The sequence below is a fragment of the Apteryx rowi genome, unplaced genomic scaffold (genome assembly GCF_003343035.1).
Source record: "Apteryx rowi isolate R43461 unplaced genomic scaffold, aptRow1 scaffold_480, whole genome shotgun sequence".
Lineage (NCBI taxonomy): Eukaryota > Metazoa > Chordata > Aves > Apterygiformes > Apterygidae > Apteryx > Apteryx rowi.
This window is the reverse complement of record NW_020450739.1, coordinates 46,596-65,283: the sequence shown is the minus strand read 5'-3', so window position 1 is coordinate 65,283 and position 18,688 is coordinate 46,596. Positions and strand designations below refer to the sequence as shown.

At 51.5% G+C, this 18,688-nt stretch overlaps 1 protein-coding gene and 1 long non-coding RNA gene across 2 annotated transcripts; both read left to right on the top strand.

The window, feature by feature from the left end:
* Positions 1 to 1,945: 1,945 nt before the first annotated feature.
* LOC112972275 lies at positions 1,946 to 5,165 on the top strand. Its single transcript, XR_003255626.1, has 4 exons — positions 1,946 to 1,965; positions 2,166 to 2,365; positions 4,540 to 4,634; positions 5,111 to 5,165. It is a non-coding gene; the product is annotated as an uncharacterized LOC112972275 (long non-coding RNA).
* Positions 5,166 to 10,745: 5,580 nt separating this feature from the next.
* LOC112972264 (guanylate-binding protein 1-like) lies at positions 10,746 to 16,272 on the top strand. The gene is made up of 8 exons (XM_026078587.1): positions 10,746 to 10,852; positions 11,377 to 11,461; positions 12,643 to 13,506; positions 14,080 to 14,165; positions 14,399 to 14,763; positions 15,005 to 15,216; positions 15,322 to 15,432; positions 15,756 to 16,272. Exons 5-8 carry the CDS (start codon positions 14,750 to 14,752, stop codon positions 15,899 to 15,901), a joined length of 483 nt encoding a protein of 160 aa, XP_025934372.1. The 5' UTR covers positions 10,746 to 10,852; positions 11,377 to 11,461; positions 12,643 to 13,506; positions 14,080 to 14,165; positions 14,399 to 14,749; the 3' UTR covers positions 15,902 to 16,272.
* Positions 16,273 to 18,688: the final 2,416 nt, after the last annotated feature.

Here is an 18,688-nt window from a genome sequence, read left to right as displayed (position 1 = left end):
CATAAACTAGGACCTGCTAGCCCAGGTAAAATCTGTCCAGCCCTGTGCAGATCACATTTGTTCCCTGTCCCCAACCCCCTTTCTGTCCTCACAGGCTCCTGCCAGGAGAAGCAAAGGGGGAGTTCATATTAAGGATGAGAAAAAAGAGTACCTGTGCAGAACAGGTCATGGTTGGGGACTTCAGAACCACAGGGCACAGCATCGTGGAGCAGAAATGAGCTCTGTACCAAGTGAAAAGGCATAGGGAAGAAGAAGGAGCTGCTCAGCCCACATCCCAGATTCAGGCTCTTAATAATGTTTTTTCTCTGTTGCTCAGGACTTTATGTATCCTTCTTCCCAAGAAGATGTCATACAGCTTGCTGAAAACTGCCTCTCCACTGCAGAGCTGTCTGCTTTCCCCTGGCCTGAGGTCCCAAGAATTAATACCCTCCAGTTCATAGGCTGGCTCCAGCTTTCCATCAGCTATGTGGCCACCACCCTTGGCAGACAGATGCTTTGTGGTGAGTACTTTTGCTAGCAAAGCATGAGAACTACGTCTATTCCTAAGCAGCTTTAGAACAAGCTAAGTGATTTAGCCCTGGAAGTTTCTGCTGGAGAATGAGTGGTTTTTTGAAAACTGAAGTCATTTTGGAGATGCTTTCAGGACTGGAAAGGGCTATGGATTTTGGAGTGACAATGTGAAAGGACCTTGGTTTAGAAAGGGGTGTATTGCACCTTAGGCTCAGCTGGATCTCTTCTTTACACCTTTATCATCTATAAAGGGAATCCGGGGTAGACCACAGCCCAAATCCAACCCAACTAGTTGATGGAGGGACAGGTAGTCCATCTTAAGATCAAGAAGTAAAACATATCAGAGGACCCACTTCTCTCTGTTATCTCAAATGGGGTCATGAGATGACTCTCTACCTCCTAGACAGCCTTGGAGAGTTCTTCTCTCTGTCCCCAAATCGGATTTCCTGACCTGGATCCAACAAGGGGCCAAAAAAGAGAAACGCAGTCAGCCCTTCAGCCCCCAAAGTCACCACCTTCTCCAAGCGTTTCACTTCCTTACATACTCTAAGTTTTAAGGGTCCCTCTGTACACTGGCTTCAGGCAATGTTTCAACTCATGGGCGGAACATGTTACTGCAACCTAAATAGCTGTTGTAGCTGTGTTGGCAAAGGGCACTTGCAACATGCTAACACATGGGATTAACATAATGGGAAATGTCATTGCCAGCTGCAGATCCAAATGCACCAACTGGTGAGGAGAATGAGAAAGAAGACCAAGACCTGGTGAATGCAATGAAGAAGCTGGTGGCAAAGGCTCAGATACCATGACCTCAAGGGTTCCTCATTAGAAATCTCTGTAACACCTATAGGCTCACCTAAATGTGGAAGATGCTCCTGGTGCAGAAGTGGATTTTACCCAAGTGGTAGAAATTTCACAAGTAAACTGTTTCTGAGAGCCCATGTACCTAAGCAGAGCTGATGGGGTGGGCTTCACCCAACTTGTGTCATGTAAAATTTACTCATAAGGCTCCCTTCCAGTCTTGAGAGAGATTCAAGCCCCTCTAGAGAGCAGTTCACCTCCCCTTTGAGCCCATCCAGTATGGGACTGTTTCTCTGGAGGGGCTGATTTCTGTGTTGGAGGAATGCAGTAATTCCATGCTAAAATGTGGGCAGGACAAATTTCACTGCCTGTATTTCTGTGACACCCAGCACTTTTTCCTCCGAAACACGTATTTCAAAGGACGCACAAATAGTAATAAAACATGGAAATCATGTTCTCATGTGTGATGTGTGCACCTGAATGCTTTCAGGGACATGTTTATTATGATAATAATGTAATTACAATAAAGCAATTAACATCTATATTTCCTAGAATGTCACTCCCTGGTCAAATACAATGCTGATGTTTTCTGTGCTGGACAGAGCAGAAAAACAGATAAAAAAGAAACACCTGAAGGAAATCCAGAACTTCTCTGTGAGTATCCATTGCGTCTACCAAAGGAAGTCTTTGAGGTGTTGGTAGAGAGCTGTGGCAATTTCCTTCTGCCACAGGACACAAATGGAACTTTGCATCGACACTGAACCCCAACTGTGAAGCCAGAAGAAGGCCCCTCATTGCGAGATGCCATACAGGTTCCCTTAGATCCCATCTGGTTTGTTCATTTTTTTTTCTAGTCTGTCATGAAGCAAATGGAGAACATCCTCTGGATGCCATCCATTTCAGATGTGCCTCTGGAAGACAAAACAGAAGATGATCATGAATGCCTTGGCTGACCACAAAAATGCAAGCCCTCTGGGGGTGGCATTTCACACTGTCACAGAGCCCCATCACTCACCTTCTCAGAAACATCTGGTTCAAGCCTTGTGTGGTGAAGGTGAGTCACAATGCAGAGGTACCCAGCTATCTCCCAGTGTGATATCACTGCCTGTCTCTACCTCAGCACTCCCCTGGCACACTGTGACCTCACAGCCAGGCTTGGTTTTGGTCAGCGTGTTGCTTTCTAGATTGGCGCAAACACTATGCACACTCTGTTAGTTCTTCCTCTTCTTTCTAGTTCCTCCAGCTGAGAACAAACTGGGACTATCCATCACAATCTGCTTTAGATGTAGGTGGGATATATGGTCTCCTGGAGATGCCCATCCCTCTCCACTGAGTCTAGGGAAGCCTGCAGGCCAGGCATAGCTTTGTTGACCTGAGAATAGGTGACTTGAATCCCAAACCAAGCATCTTCCTTCTGACAAAAGTCTTCTACCAGTCAGCTGAAGAGACACTTGTTCCTGGACTGGGTTTCCCTTTGGGTCTGACCGTGCATAAAATTGTTCCCACTATTTGAGGGCTACAGGAAGTAATTGAGATGTGTGTTGCTTCTTTTAGATGTGAAGACAACAGCTGCATGTGGATCCTGTTCCTTCCCACCAAGGCGTTTCTCATATATTGTTTTGCTCATAATACATTCAATTCCAGAATCAAAACTCATAAATAATTGGGATTCTYCAGGTTTTTGTTCAGATCTAATCACTTCACTAGAGTGGAAGATCTTGTAGCACAGATGACAGACCTTTCTATTTCTCCTTTCTGAATTCAGGACACCCTCCCAGCCTCACATGTCCCCATGTGCTGTGTCTTGCTCTCATTTCGTCCTCATTTCCTCACCAAAAATTCCTTACTGTTGACAGTGATTGTCCAGGAGAGGCCAACCATCTTTGCCCCTCTCAGAAGATCAACCAGAGGAGCACAGTTCAGATGTGAAGAGTCCTCCTCCCTTCCACCCACTTTTTAAGCAAAATAATTTCTCAGATGGATGGGAAGCAAGCTGGGAAAATGGTTACCTCATCCCTCACTTTCCTCTCTACCCATATTTCCTTTCCCAGGGCTCCTACCTTCCCACCATGCTTGGAGACCTGCTTTTTGATGAGAGGAACTGGAAAATTGGTCTATATGATAAGCTTTGGAATAAGTATTGGGGAAACGTGGCTGCTTCTATGCAAATAGAGGGCAATATGCAGGAGACCTGCCAGGAACGTGCCCTGATAAAGACTGGCCAAAAGATGGAGGGAGGGGATGAAAGACTCCATAACGTCATCTCTGTATGTTGGTTGAGTCCTTCATGATTTCCTTCTGGGTGGAGCAACTCTGGGTCTGTTTTTGGCAAGCTCTGTGAGAGCCATGTGGTGGGGCTGGATCACAGGAGGTGGGAGTCAGGCCTGTCACCCTCTCAGTGAGCTTCTGGCCACAATCACATCCCAGGGGATTTTGTGGCTGGGAGATGGTCAGCTAATCAAATTCTCTTTCACACTTCACATGTCTGTGTGGATTGTACTGGATTATCACCAATGTAAGTGTCTGTTTCTGGCTGGTGGTCTTTGCAGCTTTGTCTTCTCACACTTCTCATTGCGCCTCTGTCACCCCCTTGGGAAAGCAGGGCTGGGCATGGACTTCCCAGGTCCTCTTCCAGCTTCCAGCTCCTACAGGTGCCCATCCCCTTTGCACTGTCTTGAAACACATCTTGGCTTCTTGGCCTTGCAGTTTTTACTGGGTGGCCACTGCAGACTCTCCTCCTCCTGCTGCCCAGGAGGACTAATGTGGACTCAAATGTAGCCTGTGTGTCAAATGGTCCTTTCACTGTGAGAGCAGCTGGTCTCCTTCTCTGGTACTTCCCTCTTGATGTACTTCCAGAAGCCACTCTTCTCTTCTCCCAGACAGGGCCTGGGTAAATGAAATTCGTAATTGTGTCTGCCTGTCTGAACAGTGGAGTGAAGCATGTGTTTCTAGGCCTTCATTAGTCTTATCCCCAAATCAATGTCTAGACTTGCTTTCCTGACTGCAGAAAGCCTCTCTTGGCTGGAGATGTTGCTTATAGGCATGCGAGCTGAAGCATCCTCTCCTGCCTCATGTTAGCGGCTGCAATGACCTCATGTAGAAAGCCAGATGGAAGACAAGGAAACACTTCGAGTGCCCTATGTGCTCACAGCTTTAGCAAATTGGCTCCCAGCTTCTGCTGGGTTTTCAGCCTTACTGCTAACACTGCCCTCATCTCTCCAAATGCAGTGTGGGCTTTCCATGGAAGTGAAGCAATGCACATGTGGTGCCAGTACTGGGGGGACTGAGCATAAGCCCGAGAGAAGATTCTTGGAGAAGAAAATGTAAGTTGACCCTCCCTGTTCTACAGCCCAAGAGGGATGCATCCCTTCAGCCCTCGTGCTGTGCTATGGGCAGAGGGAAAATGCTCTCACTAGCCAAAGCAAAGGCCTGTGTGGCCCAGGGTCCAATCACAGAAGGAGATCTTAAAAAATACACGGTGGGTAAACACAACACAGTGGATAAAACAGAGAAAGAGTACATCCTTGAGAGCCCTTTGTTATAGACAAATGAACTGGAGGGGTGCATGTCGCCTGCCTGTTTCAGTCTTGTAAGAACTCTGCTTCATTCATCTCTGCTGCTGGGATCTACACCTATAAACAGGTGAGCAAAAGCCTTCTTCCTTGTAAGATTGAACTACACTGTCCTTTGCCACCTGTCTACCCATGTGGCCTGCTGTTCCATGCCATAAATAGCATTCAGCCTAGCTTGGGAAGAAGCTTTCCTGAGAGCTACATTAGGAAACCGCCTTGTCTTCCAGGCAATTCTAGTCCTGTTGAAAGAGAAGCTGAGGGATGTGGAAGGATTCATCTGGGGCCACCTTCAGAAAGATGTTTTGTGCCTGGCAGAGGCACTCAACAGAAACACAGAGGATGCCATGTTGACTCTCCACATATTTCTACAACGTGTGAGCAATAGCCTGGCAGGTAAAGAGATGCTCCACAGCTCTGGGAGGGTACCAGTGTGCTCACACCAGGTGTGTTTTAATACAGCCATGGAGATGAGTGTCAGTGGTTCCTGCTCCTGGGACAGCCTCCATCCTGGGTAGTGGGTGAGAAGAAGGGAAGGACCCAGAGGGCATTCAACTGCAAACCCCAGTGTCTATGATGTAGAAGCTCACGCATTGCTTTGCATCTGCTGCAGGCAGGAATGTATCCCTGAATGTCTTGCCTGAGAAGAAGGACCAAATGAAATGGGAAGGCTGCTTTAAAGCTCTGGCTCAGCCATTCTGCCAGGTGTGCATAGGCCCAGCTGCTGTGTTTCCAGGTGTCGTATATCCATATGCTACTGATCATGTGCATGCCCAGACACACCTACTGAGCTTGGGATGTTCTCACATGAAATAAAACAGGTTTATCATTTCTTTTTTAATCAGGATCGAATTCTGGAATGCCAGAGACCTCCTGGCTAGCCCAGTCTCCTGCTCTGCTACTGCAGAGGGCTGGCTTGTCAGATGCTTTTTATATGCTGATCCAGATCCCCTTTGGAGACCAGTTGGATTTCTTTCCTTGGAGGGTGAGAAAATTCCAACTGAGTTTCCTCCTGGGCAATTCTGGTTTTGTCCCAGCTTTGTTCTTCAATGGCAAGCTTTCACCATGTCCCCCTTTTCTCCATAGCCATCATCATTTTCCTTTGTCCTAAGACCTGTGAATCCCCCCAGGCCCCTTGGTAATGAGGGGTGGCTTCTAACATCCCTTTGATTCCCACAGGACTTGGAGCAGATCCTTACTTCTGTCAAGCAGCAGAGGATGAAGAAAGGTCCTCATGGCTCCAACCTCTTGAAAATAGCTTACAGACAGACATCACCTTTCAAAGACCTCCTGATCCACAGGCTTGTCAACCAGCCCTGCTTGTGGAGATTTGAACAGATGACCATCCAGACCCTGATGCATTTCCTTTAGCAGGAACACATAAAAGGTGATGGAAACCCATACCCCATTCTGCTGGAGCTCTTGTCTAAGGATTGCAGTGGGAACATCCCCTCTCCTCTCAAGTATGCGCAAGCACTGAGTGGATTCACACTAGCTGGTGTCTGTGGGGCACTGGGGTGACTTATTTCCCTGGGTTTCCTTGGATATCCAAGCAAGACAATGCCTTCCCCCCCAAATGCCCTGTGCTGCCAGATGTGATCCCTCTCCCTTTGGGCAAAGTCATGCTGAATTTTCCCTTTCAGCTTCAGAACATTCAACATATCTGACACCTGCCCGACATTTTCAGTCTGCAGAAAGCAGATCCACTTCTTCCAAAACACCCATAAAGGGGAAATTTGGTCCAACAGTTCCTGGAGCAACCTATACTTTCAGGTATGGTATGGATGTCTTTCCAGCATGGGAAATGGGCATTAGCCACCCCTCAGCATCCACACACTCCACTTGGAAGTTACTGGTGTGATTTTTGCCGCAGTTGTATGGTGGAGCCAAACTTTCTGGCCAGCACAAGAGCAGCCTGGTCTCCTGAGTCAAGGTACCTTTGCAGGAACAGTTCTGGGAGGAGTTTGGGGAGAGGCTGGATATCTCTGAGGCATTCAGATGGGTTTCTTCTGCCATGACTGTGCAACACACATAAGACTGGCTTTTCGGCTCTTAAGTGTTAGCATGGTGTCTGGGAGCTGGCACTGATCAATGTCAGATGTGGTGTAATCCAGGTGAGAAGGAACTTGGAGCCAGGACAGTTTACTGAGGGGTGACACCTCAAAAAATGTAGGTTTTGGAGATGAGAAATCTTTCAATATGACCTGTCTCTTGGTAGAATGAATACCTTGACGGGGCTGTTTCCTCCTTTCTCCAAGCCCACAGAGGACCAGTATTCTGCTTTCTGCAGAGCTATAGAGACTATCCAGAAAGTTTGGAGCAATATCAAAATGAAGTCATTGAGCTCAGTCATTTGCTCCTCCCCAAGATGTTACTTCCCCCTTTCCTAGGCTGTTTCATCTGTGGATGCTCTGAGGCTGAGGTGCTTTGTGCAACTGCTTTTCCCTTTCTCTTCTATGCAAAGTTGCAGAGCCTTCTTTGTTTCAACTTGCTAGCTGAAAACAAATTAAAACCCCCTCCAAAAGTACAAAGCCTAATTAAAAGCCCTTTGAAAAAGACCTCAGCCAAAGAGAAGCCTTCTCTCTGGCTTGCATATGGCGAGTGGAAGCCTTTTCTGCTCTTTTACAGACATCACTGTCCTGTCAGACCTGTTGCCAAAGGACATCAACACCAACACTGACGTCCTGAACCTCCTCCTGGTCCAGCTGCCACCTGGTGTCCAGGTTCTTCATACAGCTCCAAAACATCTGTGCTGACATGGCCATACTGGTCACAAGGGAGAAGCAATGGTACATCTCAAGCCTGCCCCTGGCCTCTGCAAACACCCTGAGTTATGTGAGGCTCTCAGACCTGGTGTGGGGCTTGCCAACAAACTAGCACTGCAAAGCAGTGCTCTTGCAAAGTCCTGGAGGGTTGGCATTCAGCACAGCAGAGCTGAATGGGTGCCTGATGTCAGAGCAGGACTAGGTGAGAAGCAGGTCATTGTGTGTAACTACGGAAGGCAACATCTTCTCTCCCAGGCCCATCTCTGCAGAAGAGATGAAGCCATCCTCTGTGCTGGCTATAACCAAGAATGATCTGGTCACCCTGGCACTCATCAACATCCAGTATGAGACAGAAGAAGACTGCACCAAGATGACCTACTTCTTTGACTTCCAGATGCTGCAGCAGCAAGTGATTCAATGCTTCATCAGTGGAAAGCCCATTTTCAAAGCTCAGGTGAGCTCAACACAAGTGAAGTTGCGTTGTCCCAAGCCAATGATGGGGCTGGGGTTTATTTCCAGCCTCTTCTGCTTACCTTTCTGGAGTCGGAGCAAACTCAAACAAAGATGTTGTCAGGCCTTGCTTTGCCTATGGCTCTGTTCCTTGGGTTTTAATGGAGTGGCATGGCCAGGAACCATTTCTGTGGTCAGAAAATGGTGACCTGGAAGGTAGTGTGAGCATGTATAGCCTTGTCTATCCTGAAGGGGAAGGATGCCTAGTTTCTTTGAGAAACAGGGAGGAGCTGGCAGCTGTCAAGAAATTCAGGAGACATATTCCAGGGTGCCGTGCAGTCCAATAGTGGGACTCTGAACCAACTTGGAGGAGCATGTCTCTGGCTGGGGCTGTAGGTCTTCATTGGCTTTGAGAAATCTGTGAGACTGAAGCCCCAGTCAGTGGGAAAAAGGGGCTCAGTGGCACTAGAATGAAGCTATCCTGTAGCAACTGGCTTGTGCGCGCTTTCCTATTAGTGGAAGAAAGACAGATACAGGACTGCAGAGGAGCAGGAAGGTTTTGGTCAAGAGGGATCTCCAGAAGTCTCTGGTCCATCCCCTGTGCCAAGCTGGCAAGAGCAGGCAGCTCAGGGCTGCATCCAGGTGAGCCTTGGAGACCTCCCAGGATGGAGATCCACCACCTCTCTGGGCTGTCCCAGGGCTGTGCTGTTCTCAGGGAATGCAACGTATGCCCACTGTCTTCTCTGCAGACCCCTTCCAGTAGCGGAGGATGCAATAAGACCTTCCCATTGCCTTCTCTTCTCTAGGCTGAACAACCCCATCACTTCCAACCTCCCTTTGTACATCATGTGCTCGATCCCCCGAGTGTCTCAGCAGCCTTTGCTTGACTTGCTTGACTCTAGCTTGAGCAGTACCCAATGTGGTCCCACAAATGCTGAATGGAGAGGAAAACCTCCCCGAACACTGGCATGTGCCTTTGCTGCTGACTTCTGTCCACCAGCCTTGTAGCCCCTGTCCAGCTCTCATCCTCAATTTGGCTGTAAGGATACTGTGTCAAAGGGTTCGCCAAAGGCAAGGTGAACGTTGTCTGCAGCAACTTTGTCCGCACAGCTAGTCAGTCCTCATAGAGGGCAATCAGTTTGGTTAGGCACAGTTTGCCCTTGGTCAGTTCATGCTAGCTGTTCCCAGGACTCCTTTTGTCCTTGGAAATGGCTTCCAAGAGGATTTTCTCCATCACCTTACTGGGGACTGTCGTGGAATGACTGAAATACAATTTAGGTTTAGGTCAGAGTAGAAGCAGTTTATTACTGTAGCTACAGGGGAGAACACAGAGCAGCAGAGTGCCAGCCTCTGCTTATAAGAACTCCATTCTCCTCTCCATTACAGAGTTAATATACCTTTGGATTATACGACTTGTCCTTCACAGGACAACGAGTGTGTAAATAACCAGAAAAAGGGAGTGAATCACTCCAGCAGAGGAGGCTCCAGCAAAACAGTTAGTGCATTTTTTTTTTACAGACAATACATTCCTTTGATAGCTGGGAACACAGACTTCAACAAGGTCATTGCAGATGGTTTTTTGCTGGATAGGCCTACAAAGGCCTATGAAGCGTTAACTATTTTACTTCCACAAGCATTAACCATTTTATTTCCACAGGACCGAGGTGAGGCAGAGTGGTCTGTAAGCTACCCAAAACCTCCTCCTTGGGAGATGTGTGTGGCATTTGCCTTCCTCCAGCCATCAGGGACCTTCCGAATCCCCACAACCTCACAAAGATGACAGTGGCCTCATAAGGCCATTGGCCAGCTTCTGCAACACCCTTGGGATCAACCTGTAGGCTCGTATCTGCCCAGCTGAGCTTTCCTGCTGGTCTGGGTTAAGTCACACCAAGCATGTTTGTAACCGCTTGTGGTAACGCTTTCTAGACAGCTCCATCCATTGTCCTGAACAACATGAGGACCCTGCAGGCCATGAAGACAAAAGTCAGAGACCAGCTGCACCAGGTAGGAAATGGGCCATCATCTCCTCTGTCCAGCCCTGAAGTTTCCCCTCCCTGTCTTGTGTCTTGTGACACACTGGGGAGCTGGAGAGCTCGTCAAAGATATTTGGGACCTGGCAGCTGTGTGGAAGGTCCAAAGCCAAGTCAAGCAGATGGTTGGAGACCTGGCGGGATCCAGTTCTCCCTGTTGGGTGTAAAAAGAGTCCCATCAACCTGCTCCAACAGATGCATTGGCCTCAGTGTCTAAAGCAAGGGGAGATGAAGAGTGGTAGATTGGAATGGGTGGGGGCTGGGTTATTGCTCCCACTTGGAATTGGGGTGGGAACCCCATGTCCTTGCAGAGTCTGTTTGTGGCCATGGGTTTTCCCTCCAACTCCGTCTGCCTGGGAGAAGAGGAGGCCGGGGGGGGGGGGGGGGGGGGTGTCTGAATCAGCAAGGCAGGCTTTACCTGGTAGCGAAAAAGCATAGGTTCTTAGTGAAATGAGGGAGTAGAGCTATATGGATCCAGCTTTTGTGTGCCAGAGTCAGGGTGCAGCCCTGCTGCTCTTGCTGCTAGGAATCGTTCAGTGTGAACCAGCAGAAACACATCATGGAAGAGGCCAGGTCAGTGAACACTGTTTCCCAGATGCTGGCCATTGTGAAAGTGGCCATTGAGTTCCTGGCTGTGAATGGCAGTGACGTGAAGGGCCTGCCATCTGAGTATGTCAGGCGGGAGCTGAAAATGGATACTGGTGCAAAGCAGTTCCGAGATGTGTTGGTACGTGAAGGACTGTTCAGAGTGGGAGGGAAAGGGGCCACGTGTTTTCCCCACCAGCCACCCCTGTCATTTTGGGCAGGGCTTTGCTTCTCCTGCAGGTCCAACAACCTTCACATGGTCCAAGGATCCTGGTTTTAGTGCAGAGCTGTTTACCAAGGGTGTGCGGGCTCCTATTCAGAGTGAAGAGGTCCTGGGCTGAGTCAGGGCATGGGAACCAGGATGGGTTTAAATGCTATGGGTGGTACATGATCTGTATGCTCTGCCCACCAAACTCTTGGGGACACCTTGGACACCCCACATGGCCTGGGAAATCTCTGTGGGGGCAGCCACATCCTGCCTGTGATCTTAGATGCCAAGGGTTCTTAGATGTGCCTACCTGGATGCTTGAACTGGGCAGTTTGGGTACAGCCATAGGAGCAGGTTCACGGCCCAAAGTCTCCTCCTCCAGGACATGCTCGAGTTGAGTCCAGACCAGACCTTTCTGAGGAGCTGAACACCTGTCCGTCTGTGTCTCCCTCACCCAGGTGGTGCCCAGCCCCCAGCTGAAGCATGTCCTGTCACTGTGGCAGGTTGTGGCGGCTCGCAGGCATGTTGGTACAGATGAACCAGGTGAGGGAAACAAGGTTGGAGGAGGCATGATTTTTCCCCTGAGAGAAGGGAAACCTGTGTTGCTGCAGCCAGGCTTTTCAACATCCCTGTCTCACCCTTTCTCTGGGTAGAAAAAATGGTAAAGATACTCCTCTGGCTGTAGTGTTAAGCCTGGATCATGTCAGCAACTGTCTGGTGGCCCCTACATCAGATTCAGCGACACAAGAGGGTCATGGCTCTGCCTCCTTTGTCAGACATCACCTCCAAATGGCCTTGGCAGGGAGTTGCAGGGCCTCCCTCTTGCTGGTGGTCTTTGCAGGATCCCTTCTGTCTGGTACCCAAGCAATACCAGGGGAAGCTTGATGTGGTGAAGGCAAAAGCCTTGGCTGCCACGCTGTCCAACATCAACCTGGATCTCTTCCTCATTGAGCTCCACGAGATGAGTGGCACTGGCCGGCTTTGCACTGCAGTGGGGGTAAGTGCAAGTCTCTCCCAGCTCACCCTGAGAGTGGATCATCTTCTTCATGCCACCTTTTTAAAAAAGTCTTGAAAGCCTGGCAGGGAACAGGGCCAAGCCTTCTTCAAGCAGTCACACTGATCATTGGGTCTTCATGAGATCTGGAAAAAGAGTCAGGAAGAAGACACAGTGGGAACCTCCTCACCTTCAGTCCTATACGGTCATGGGCCATCTCTTGGGGCTGCCAGAGAGTTGTCAGAAATCACAGCTTCCCGGGAGGATTTGGCTGGAGAGGGACCTCTGGAGCTCTCTGGTCCAAGCCCTGCTCCAGGCAGGTTGCTGAAGGCCTTGTCTGGTTGCATGTTGAGGATCTCTGAGGATAGAGATCCACTGCCTCCCAGAGCTGTCCCAGGGCTGCATCACCCTTGACGGGAGGAAATTTTCCTTATGCCCAGCCATCAGTTGCCCCCATTGATTCCTGGTACCACCAGAGATACTCCAGGGAGGCCTCTAACACCAGGCTATGGGGCTCCTGGAGGTCCTGTGTACTGTGGATTGTGTCTTCTCAGGAGGCCTGAATGTTGGCCATCATTGACCAACAGTGCTGGCAACTGTTGAGGGCCTTCGCTGACCAACAGTGTGGGCCACCGTTGAGGGCCAACGCTGGCTGTGGTTGGCTGCTGGGGGTATTTGGACACCCTACCCACTGTCACCTGCTCACTCCCGTGCTTTACCTCACTCACAGGTTCAAGGAGAACTTTGTGTTGTTTCTGGAAGCCAGCCCAGTCAATGCTGTCTCCATTGCTAGCCTGATGGATGCACTGAGCCCTGATCTTCTCCTTGAGGACATCCTTTCTGGAGGAGGGCTGCGAAGACCTGCCAGCTGGACATCTCTGCCTGTGGCCAGCAGAGACCAGTTGTCATTAGCACCCCCTCATAATGACCCCACTGGTGGCTTCTCCCCACAGGGCGTGGAGGAAGGGGCCTTGAGACACACTCTCCTCCTTAATCTTGGCTCTGGGGCCAATAAATGATCTGTGCATGGGCTCTTGGAGCAGTGCTAACCCCTGCACCTTACTGCCTCCCAGGGAACCCAGGTATCCTTCTCCCTGCCATGAAGGGAACATCTAGGAGCCTACTCTGCTCCAACTCATACAACCTGCTTCCTCCTCAATTAACTCAGGCATCCTGTTCCTCTCTATCACTGCCAAACCCCGGAGGCAACCAAGGCATCCAGGAGCATCCTCTGCCCCCAGGGTCATGTTCCCTCCACAGCACTGCTACCTCTCTCTGCCCTTGCTAACTCCAGCTCAATAGGTGTCTGAGAAGTTGAAGTCCCTGTCCTTAGGACCAGGAAGGAGATGCCTCCATGTGTTCATGTCTCCCTTGTCAGGGTTTTCTGCATCTTGTCCCTTCCCTGCTCTCTTTTTGCATCATTAAATGCTCAAGGATCAGCCTCAGCTACTTGCTGCTCTCCCAAACAGCAGCAGCAGAAGAGCTGATGGTATTCAGGCCTGTTTCACAGCTACAGTTGTTGAAGGAAGCATGGGACAGCAGCAGAGGCCTCTGAGCTGCCTGCAGACTCAGGAAGACAGTGCTGCAGTTGCAGGTGCTTGCAATGGTGCCTTCAGTAATTCTTTTTTGTTTGTTTTAAAGATTAAATGGAGCCTCCAAAGAGGCAATTATGGAGGAGCTGGTGACCTGAGCTTCCCTCCTGCCTGTCTCCAAGGGGTGCTTTCTTTCGGGGGTGGACAGGCCATGTCCAAGGAGGAATGTGCTGTGTCCATGTGCAAGAGGTGACAGGTCACATATATATGCGACATGGGGGGATGGGTTAAGTGCGTGTGCGAGGGGAGACAGGACATGTATGTATGCATGGGGTTCATTTCATTTCTGTGTGTGACGGGGGATAGCCTGTGTCTCCAGCATATCTCCCACCACCTCTCCCTCCTCATTTGCTGCTTCCTAATTACAGCCACTGACCCCCCGCCCCAGCTCTACTCCCTTGCTGTGGGCTCAGCTGCTCTGGGCCTGTGTGCTGCCCCATGCTGCTTTGCTTTCCCCTAGGACCCATGCAGGGAACTGTGGGGGATGGGGGGCAGCACAGCTGACCCTGGATGATGCCACAAGACATCCCACCAGGTTTTTCCAATCATGAATCCTCTCAAACTTTCTGTTTCAGATTTAGTTGGCACTTGGGAAGGAATGTCACAGCACAGGCAGCTCCTTCCTGCTTGCTTGCTGGGAAAGTGGCTTTTTGAGGAAGAGGTAAGGGATCCCTGGTTTTTTTCTTCCCTGGGAAAAAGCCCCCAGTGAGCTGTTGTTGGCAGAGCAGCTTTGCAGGGCTGGGGTGGCATCATGGGGTCTGTGGGGCTCCACGTGGCACCTTCTTGCCCCTGGTCTTGCTGCTGCTTGGTGTAGTGTAGGGATGGGTACTAATGGGACCCGATTTCCATGCCCGGTTTGGGGTCCTGACACTGTCCACCCCCTGCCTGGGGCAGGTTCCTCTTTGCTGCAGGCTAAGTCAACAGCTACCCTGAGCCATGACGGTGACATGGAGAAGCCGATGTGTGTAATCTGCACAGGACCAGATGGAAAGCTGCAAGTCTGCCCCAAGGCTCTGGACATCCTCAGCAGCATCCAGCAGCCTGTGGTGGTGGTAGCCATCGTGGTGCTGTACCGTACTGGGAAGTCCTACCAGTGGTGCTCACCCCTCCTCATGGCTCTCTTCCCCCACAGATTTCTCCCTGGGTGCCACTGTGCAAGACCACACCAAGGGCATCTGGATGTGATGCCTGCCTCATCCATGCCAGCCCCAGCACCCACTTGTGCTGCTGGATGCCAAGGGGTGCATGATGTGGAGAAGGTGAGGTGGAGCCAGATGTGCTGCGGGGACAGGGGCCCCATCCCCCTGTGCCTGATGTCACACATTCACCCAGAGCTGTCCAGAGCTCCAAGCCAAAAGGCAGCTATAGAAAGGTTTAGCACATTTAGCAAGACATTTCCATTCCTCTTTCTGGGGAAGGAGGCCCTAGCCATGGCTGAGAATGTCCACTGAAGCTCCGGCCTCCCATGACCACATTTCTAACTGTGCTGACCCCTTTCAGAGCCAGCTGGAGTGAGCGAGCAGGGTGGTTCGTGAGCAGGATGAGCAGGTTTGCTGGACTGCTGCAGGGATGTGCTCAGCCAGGCCATGTGGGTCCTGGAGCAGCACCTGGCGCAGGAGACGTACTTCATCATTGGGGGATTTCAGAGCTACCTGGAAGACCAAACAAAGATGCAAGAGGAAGACTACAGGACACCAGGGAAAGGGATAAAGGTGAGCGATGTGGGCAAGCTGGTACCACTTCTTGCACCCCTTCTCCTAAGACCTTACCCCATGCTGGCACTGAGCATCACCTCCATGTAATCCCCATCTCTGCAGTTTTCCAGGAGGAAGAGGTCCTTTGTGAGTACCTGCAGTCCAAGGAAGCTGTGCAAAAAAACATCCTGCACATGGACAAGTCTCTCAGCACCCAGCAGCAGCAGCTGGCAGGTAAAACCACCCAGAGCGGCCTTGGGATTCTCCCCTGAGGGCAAACCCAAGGATTTGGGAAACTTTTGCTGCCTTTGTTCAGTTAAGGAATCTGGATTTCCCCTGTGCCTTATGAAATCTTGCTCATTGGCAGCATCTCATTGCTATGAGCACGTCTAACCACCCCTGGTCCCCCTCCTTGTATCAGTGCCTCAGCTGAGAGCTGTCTCATGGGCTTTCCACCTGCCTGGGGGGGCCACCAGGTTTTGGGGGCCTAGGATGTGTTGGCTGTCACCCCCAACCCTGCAGCTGTTGCTCCTCACCATCCGGTGTGCATCCACCAGAGAACCAGATGAAGTGTGAGCCAGCTGAGCAGGAGGCAGCAGTGCAGACAGAGATGCAGCAGGTGATGGAGGAGATACTGCGGAGCCAGCAGTGGAGGCAAGATGAGCTCCTGGACCACCTGCAGAAGAAGCTGGAGTCACAATAAGAGCAAATGAAGGAGCAACAGCGGCTCCAGTACAAAGTATATGCTGGCAAAGGAGCTGGGGATAGTGGGGACTATGCCAGGGCAATAAGGAGGGAGCTGAGATGGGGACAGAAATTCAACCAAGAGTCCATGGTCCAAGGAGGAAATGAGAAATCCAAAGGTGCATCTTCTCCCCTAGGAGATGCAGCTGCTGAGATGCAGAGTCCAGCCCATGCAGCATCCTCTGAGGATCACTAGAGAGTGGTCCTGTGTCTCTGCTGCTGAGATCATTCAGGGGCTCGATACAGCCAGTGCCAGCCATAGGTCTGCACCATGGCCATCAAACCATGGGGTGGCCAGCTCTGTCCCCCCCAAACAGGACCCTCCGTGGTGCTGAGGACCTTCCTGCTCTGCAATAAAACTGCTTTGTGTCTGCAGGACTTGTTTCAYCCCTTGAATGAGAAGGAACTCAGAGCGGGGGGCACTCAAACGCTGGTCCATCCAGCTTCTGTGGGTTGGCCCCATCCACGAGCACCTCTAGCAAGGTGCCCAGGAGGACACACAGTGCATGTCCTGCCTTCCTGGTGGGCTTGGACCCCCATAGCTGCCCCCATGGACTGGGCCTTGCCACTCCCTGGAAAGGCATCCAAGTGCCCGGGTGCCTGCATATGGCCTTTTTCTGCTATTGGAAGCTGCTTTGCTCCCAGAGCAGGGACAGGCATGTGCATGTGCAAGGAGGGACAGCATTTGTGCACATTTGAGGGGGAGCAGGACATGGGCGCAGAGCCCCTGAGGTGTGGGGCACCCCCAGACCATCCATGGGGCCATTGCTTGGGCAACATCCCTAGCCATATCTGACGAGATTAGATGTGCCAGACATGAACAAGTAATGGCCGTCTGGTTAAATCCTCCATGCACACTGCATTGCCCTGTGCAATTACCCAAAGGCTCCTTGGCTGGGTGATCTCAGAAGGCATTGGGCCACACACTTGCAAGCCCTAGGGATGGGGACAGTGGCACTGGGGACCCTCCAGGCCTGGGAGTCAGGGTTGCTGTCCCCTTCCTGGTAGTTCGCTGCTGAGCACAGGGCTCCCAGTGAGCACCAGGAACAGACACTAGCATGGCGGGGTTGTAGTCCCCTCTTCCTAGAAAGGAAAGGACAAGGCGTCTCATGACCACTGCAGTTATTTGTGCAAAGGGCCTTAGGGCTTGCCACATGCAAACCATCCAAAACTTCAGATTTTCACCCAAATGGCCAGTTCCCACCCCAGCTTCTCTCTGCCCCAATCTCATGCCTCCGTGCAATCACTTTTTAAAGGTGTTTTTAACCTTGCTGCATGCTTTCCTTGCAGAAGATAAGGGATAAAGAAGAGAAAGGAAGGGGGGAGAGGAGGAATATTAAAAAAAAAAAAAGAAAAAATCAAACACTTGAAGGTTTCCTCCCCAAAATGACAAATTAACCAAGTCCACCTGCTGGGTGGGCTTTTCTGCTCATCTAACAGAGATGCTTTAAAACAGAAAATGCTAACCTGACTCTGTCCTTGTGACTCCTGAGTGTTGATTTGAGCAGTCAGGCTGGATTTGGGCTTCCTGAATCACCATGGGTACCTGGACATGCTCAGTGGCTGGCGATGTTCTGGGGGCCAGGCTCAGCCATGCATCAGGGAGCATGCGAAGCCCTGCTATTTTCCCTGGCTTCCCAGTGAAGGGTTTCAGCCACTGCAGCCATGCCCAGAGCAGCTCCCCATGGCCACGTACAAGGTCATGGTGACGACAGCTGATGTCCTTGAGGCCAGGACCAATAACTCCATCTCCATCACCCAGATGGAGCACCTGCAACCTAGCACCCTGCACTCTCAATACCTGGCCACCCCCAGAACCCTGATCCCCCCCCCAAGCACTCAAAGTGCCCAGCACCCAGCCACCCCCAGCATGTCAAGAGCCCAGGACTTAGCCACACCCAGCACCCAGCCACCCCCAGCACCCAGCCCCACTGGGCCACCAACCTCCCTGCCCCCCAGCCAACCCCGCTGGGTCCACATTGCCCTGACCCCAGCTCCAGGCGCGGCCCCCCCAGGCCCCAGGGACACCTCCCAAGCACCCCGAGCACCCAGTCCCTACCCCATCTCTTGCCCCAGGCCCTGCTCATTGTTGGGACCCTCAATAAATGGCAGCTGTCAATCACCCCCCTCTGTACTGCTGGGGGGAGGGGGAGGGGGAAAAATCCTAAAATGGTCCCAAGCCTGGCCCCCACCACCACCCATGGAGCAATGGGGCTCCATTGCCTTCTGTGCCCCACCCCCCAAACCAGGCCCTGCCTCTTTCCCCATAGCCTGCCCCTCCCAGCCTGCCCGTCACTGAGTCCTTAGCCCTGCCCCCCGGACTGGCCATAGGCCCCGCCCATACCCCCCCTCCCCCCAAAGTGCCGCCAAAGCCTGCGGGGGATTTCCTGGGGAATGGGGGGGCAGTCCCCCCCCAGTCCCTCTAGACCTCCCGATTCCTACAGTTCCCTCAAGACATCCCCATGGCCCCTCTGATCCCCTCCAGACTCCCCTGAGCCCCCCAGATCCCTCCAGTTCACCCCAGATGCTCCTGATTCCCCCTCACCCCACTGATCCCCCCAGACCTCCTGATCCCCCAAGACCCTTTTGATAACCACCAGACTCCTCCAACCTCCCCCAGACCCCCTGATCCTCCCAGGCCCCTCCCACACCCCCCTAGACACCTCCAATACCCTACAGATCCCCCAGTCCCTCAGATTCCTCCCCTGACCCCCCGCAATCTCTCAGACCCCTCTGATACCCTCCA